Source organism: Lactuca virosa, chromosome 9 (genome assembly GCF_052849685.1).
Source record: "Lactuca virosa cultivar CGN04683 chromosome 9, Lactuca_virosa_CGN04683_v6, whole genome shotgun sequence".
In the NCBI taxonomy this organism is placed as follows: domain Eukaryota; kingdom Viridiplantae; phylum Streptophyta; class Magnoliopsida; order Asterales; family Asteraceae; genus Lactuca; species Lactuca virosa.
Window position 1 is genome coordinate 17,720,630 of NC_136434.1, and position 5,601 is coordinate 17,726,230.

At 36.9% G+C, this 5,601-nt stretch overlaps 1 protein-coding gene across 6 annotated transcripts; it reads right to left on the minus strand.

Annotated features, from left to right (window-relative positions):
* Positions 1-717: 717 nt before the first annotated feature.
* LOC145136605 (putative inactive histone-lysine N-methyltransferase SUVR2) lies at positions 718-5,247 on the minus strand. Of its 6 annotated transcripts, none has more exons than XM_079070719.1 (10): positions 5,141-5,247; positions 4,284-4,398; positions 3,789-4,062; positions 3,125-3,707; positions 2,071-3,047; positions 1,717-1,982; positions 1,555-1,621; positions 1,402-1,452; positions 1,103-1,199; positions 718-959 (listed from the first exon to the last, which is right to left on the minus strand). In XM_079070719.1, exons 3-10 carry the CDS (start codon positions 4,011-4,013, stop codon positions 934-936), a joined length of 2,292 nt encoding a protein of 763 aa, XP_078926845.1. In that variant the 5' UTR covers positions 4,014-4,062; positions 4,284-4,398; positions 5,141-5,247; the 3' UTR covers positions 718-933. The 6 variants fall into 6 exon arrangements, with proteins under 6 accessions (XP_078926845.1, XP_078926841.1, XP_078926844.1 ...); XM_079070715.1 differs by having other exon boundaries at positions 4,284-4,404; positions 5,106-5,245; XM_079070718.1 differs by having other exon boundaries at positions 4,284-4,404; positions 5,141-5,244.
* Positions 5,248-5,601: the final 354 nt, after the last annotated feature.

Genomic DNA, 5,601 nt, shown 5'->3' on the forward strand with positions numbered 1-5,601 from the left:
AAGATTAATCAGAAAGCCCAAGATCCTGAAGTCCTTTTTACGTTATTTACAAGGTACTTTGATGCATGGTCTTTTCATATGACTATCATCCGCACACTGTTTGGTCTCATACTCTAATGTAGATTGGGTTGGTTCTCCTTAGACCCATCGGTCCACATCTGAGTTTTGTATCTACTTAGGTGATAATCTTTTATCTTGGTCTTCCAAACATCAACACATAGTCTCTCGATCCGGTGCTCAAGTTGAGTATTGAAGGGTGGCGAATGTTGTTGTTGAAGCTGTTTGGCTTTGTAATATTCTCCTCAAGTTGTCTTGGCCATTAACTAAAGCCACTTGTGCAATGTACCACCTTCTAACACAATACAACACCAATGTACCAAACATGTGGAAATATACTTACATTTTGTTAGGGCACGTGTTGTCATTGGACATGTGTGTTTCACATGTGCTTTCAGCTCACTAGTTTACAAACATATTCTATAATTCTATAATTTCTTTCACAAATAAATAAAAAAAAAGGTCGACGCTCCATGATAATTACATCTGTATGAAAATAATATAAGTTGATGCCATGGAAATGGAATGTGGTTATTCCGCGGCATGGATGGTGAATAAGGCACATGAGCCCAATCAATTCAGATTCAGATGATGCAGTTTACCTTTATTTGTCAGCTTCACAGTCGAGAAATAAAATACGCACACAAACCAAACCACATATACAAGAAATAAAGTGAAAGATGAGATTCAAAGTTGTAATGTTTTTTTATGGATTTTGATGGTACAAAAAAAAAAAAAAAAAAAAAGTCTACGAAGATACCTAAAATAACCCTGGACTTTTGGTTATTACAAGTAGTACAATACATAAGATAGATACGAAACACGGAAACAGCATCACCATCGCTAGAGTGATGAGCTTCAAAACGGATCTTAACTTCAAGTGTATCTTCTTCTTCTGTGTCCTGTAACAACACAAACACAACAGAAGAAATAACAGATTTAAGTGTTTACAACACAAAAAACAAAACTTTCCATATTCAATATATATAATTATATCCATCGTACAACAAAAAGGGAGAGAGAATAGAGAATAGAGATTACTTACTGTTTGGACGTTTATTGTTTCGACAGAACCTGCTGCCACATCGGCATCGAAACGCCTTAACGGGATGTGTCTCGTCATCAAAATCAATGCCATAATCCTGCATCATATTCAATGCAATAAATAGCAACGTTGTGTTTTATAGCAAGTATTTTTTTTTTCTTATATCTACCCAAATAAATTTAGGATGGATTTTCTAAAGTAAAATGTTGTAATAGAGAGAATGCTATAATAAACAAATTGATGAAATTAATTGCTTAACATAAACAATAGAGTGGGATCCAGAATTCCCAAGAACTCACCCATGTTAACTCTTCTAGGGCTTTCACCTTTCTTGTAGTGAAGAAGGCAAGCTGCAAATACCACAAAAAGATTCACTTACCCCAACATCGATAATAGTAGTATATATAACAATAAGTAAAATAAACATTTAAAAAGTGAGGTAATTTACATACATGATAGTAGTGATGATCCGGATTCTCAACTTCCACGGGAATCTCCACTAAAGTTGGATCCCAACACCTACCAAAACAAATATGTAATTGAAAATGACTCTTCAGCACATCTAGAGTGTTTTTTTTTTATTAAGAGAAGCACGCTATAATTAGGAAGATTACCGATGATTGATGAATCTAGCGACATTTCCATAATAGGTGGCATCCAAACAAAGAGCTTCTTCATCCTTTAATTCACTCTCTGCAGCCCAATCAGCATCAAGATTCACTGGATAAGCATGTTCATCTTTATTTGAACTTTTTTGAACTCGATCATACAGTTCTGCATTGGTCAACACTTCTCCAACATATTCACAAACAAAAGCACCTTTAGGTAGGTCCTCAAGTGTCCTCAGACCCCACCCTTTTCCTCCAGGCGTCATAAACACCTACAACAACAATAAAATTTTACAAAATGAATCTCAACAACATATATATATATATATATATATATATAATATTAATAAGATATTATACCTGTAATTTACGTTGTATACCACGTTGTACTACACGATTACCACACTGTTTATTGCATCCACATTTTAACCAACATTCTCTTATAAAACTCCTTACAGAATGTCCTTTACATGGTTCTGTAATCCCCTCATTTTTTGATCTTTCAAGTGGACACTCCTTACAGTAAAACAAACAGTGCTTTTGAGGGTCCCGGTTCATTTTTATACACTCATCTAAAAGCGTCTCTTTCACAAGACCCTCTTTTGTGTATGCAAACTCACCACCAGACTGCAGTGCACAAGCACAAACCGTTGATGATGTCAGACAATCACCAAAACAAGTGGAACAACAATTGTCATCGCTGATTCGTGCAAGTGAAAAGTTAACATATGCATTCTGGAAAACTGCATTTTGGGGAATGTAATGGAAAGATGGAGGACACTCGTTGTTCACATCATTCACCAATGAAATTATTACCGATTCTTGCCCTTTAGCTATGTCATTCACATCATGGGTAGACCTTATGACATCAGAAACTGACTCTGTATTATTATGAACACCATTTTCACAATCATCTTCGGTGACCCTTTGACTTTCATTGACTGAGCCATTGGTGTCGGATGGCATGTCTTTAGTGTCTGGATCAGCTACACAACATCTTCCAGATGGTTTAGCAGGTGGTGTAGAGGTGGTTTCATTATCCAGAAGACACTCACACATATCTTTCATCAGTTTCTTTATGGAAATACTTGGGTCCAGGAGTTTGACCGAATTAAGACATTTATCTTCCATTGTTTTCAATACAGAATCCACATCTGTGATGGATATGTTAGGTTTTCCTACAATATTACAGGTCAAAGAAATCTTGATTTCCCCAGATGATGAGGAAGCAATATCTAATTTTGTTGTTGACTCATCATTGACCACTTCAAGCGGTTGAGCAGCCTTGCTGACTGGACCATTTTCAGTTGAAGAATCTCCATTATTGGTCAATGACTCTGTAAGTTTAAAAGAAAAAAAAATACATAAAACACTTGTCACTCCATGAAGATGCTATAATATAAACAAGAAGTACCTGGTCTTATCACTGCAAGAGGCACCACAACCGTTGATGTGTTGTCATCTGTGAGTGGCTCGTCTTTGGGCTTTATTAATGCAAGAGGGCTCTGCTTCACCTTTGGCTCTTTAAACCTCACTCCATGGGATGATGGCCTATCAGAAATTGACCTCTTTTCTTGAAAACCAGTTTGAGGTAAAAGAGGTTCTTTCCCTTTGTCTTTCGGATGCCTTGATCGGATAGCAGAATCGCCTCCTGTTTCATTTGTGACATCTGTTTGAGTGTTACAGTCTGAAACAGGTTGCTTCCCCTTGTTTCTACTTTGTGATTGAGGTGAAACAAGCTGAGATTCATTAGTTTTGGCATGTGATCGAGTCCGGGGTATAGCATAAGGAATGTCATCAATCTCCACTTTTGGCTTTTTCAGTGGTGTTCCATTTGAATTAGGGCTGGAGGTGGTGCAAGAGGGAGAAGCATGTCCATCTTGGTGCCTTAAACGCAACCGCTTTAAAGGCCTTTCTGGCTCTTCTGGAATTTGTGTTTCTTCTTCTATAACTTTCATCCGTTCAGCTAGCTCGCGTTTCTTTTTCTGTTCTAATGCCTGAAAAAAGATGTCAATCAAATGTTAGATACTCATGCTATAAACTGTTTAAAACACCATGAATGGTTTGTATCTACTTACTTCAGCTTCAGCATTATCATGCTTTTTCTTCTGTTCTGCTGCCTCTGCCTCCTCGCTGTCAAAAATAGCATCTGCAAGTGCTCGATAATTTTCTTCTTCAATAAGCTCCCAATTCTTTTCATAGAGTTTAAGAAGGTTTTTCAGCACTGGTTTTGTTTTCTCTTCAGGAATCCCGATCTCTCTCATAGCACGAAAGGCTTTTGCAACTCTGGGATTGGGAGCCATCACTAGCTTTGCAGGTTTTCCTAAAACAGATTCAGACTATCCAATACACCTGCAAACCAACAGCAACTAATTAACAATGGATTGGCTTATTTCATCACAAATCCGATACTTCTATGAACCTTTTTTGAAACTAATTAACTTGACTGGTCTATCATACTTTCATATGTTCCTAAGGGAATGAACTAAACAACAATCCCCATGGTATAATGAATCAAACATTACCAGGACATTCATTATGGCTATAGTGTATTGAGGTAACACAAACTTTACCTCTATTCTAATATCCCCCAACTCCAAGAAGTATGCTATGAGGAATGAATTAGTAACAATAGCCCTACCAAGTAAAGCGCCTTGTGTATTAGTTTAGATCCGTGATTCCATGAACCTGAAACTTTTACAGAAGATAAAAAATAAATGTCAGAATCAGCTAAACTCAGACTCTACTTAATCAAGTATGGGAAACATAAATCAAACTAAAGTTTACAACATATACCAGCATAAGTATGTTACAGTGTCTTATCCTACAGCCTGAGGGAGCTAATTTCATCTTAAATTGATGCACATTACATTAAAACACTTTAACAGGCAACAAAAATAGAATAATGTTACCTTAAATCCTAAATAAAACATATCTTTTAGCATTGGGAAGTGACAGGTGTTACATCAAGAGTGGATCTTTCTTGAACAGAAGGAACAACTTTGTTGCTAAAAAGGAACTTCGGGATTACCATGAGTAAGAAAAGTAATGAGCTCAAAGGAAAAACTTTTAAAAACTAGATAAACCCCAAAACGGTGATTAATAAACCTTGAGTCGTCTTCCCCTAGAAGCTGGTGCATTACAAACAGATTAACCTAAACTGATGACCAACAACCCAATATTGATCAATAAATCAAACCAGTAGCTTCAATTAACAGAAAACGAACTGCGATTGAACAATGTCAAAGCACCTAAACTCAAAATACTTGAGATTAAGTAACGCAACTAAAAACCACAACAAAAGACGAGTATAGCACGTACAGCCCGATTAAGCGGTGACTAGCCAAAAAAAACAGGGAAACGGTCGATGAAAAACACAAAAGAGAAGTTATTACTGGAATTGAGATTCAATTCTTATGCATCTCCTCACCAACAGCGTTCTGAGAGCGATTCGCATCGATCTCGAAAAGGAAGGAGGACAATGTGTGTCCTTGCAAGAAATTAGTAGGGCACAGATAATGGGGAAATTTGGTAGGGCACGTTGGAAAACCCCCGTTTAATTTGCACGGAAGATCTAATGTTTACACTTTAGCCCTCAGACTATAGCGTTCTTTGTGGTTTTTAGGTCATCTCCGATCTATTCTATTGACCTTCAAAATATGGGGAAACGATATAAATTTCCAACGAATTTTTTAGAGTTGATCCTTTTATTCCATAAACTACTTTTGTGGCTTTACGAGGAAACCAACTCGTTGACAACCTGTCTTTTAGTCTTCTTTACTTGTTTTAGCCGGTTTGAGTGGCACTTAGACAAAACTCTCTCTCTCTCTCTCTCTCTCTCTCTCTCTCTCTCTCTCTCTCTCTCTCTCTCATATATATATATATATATAT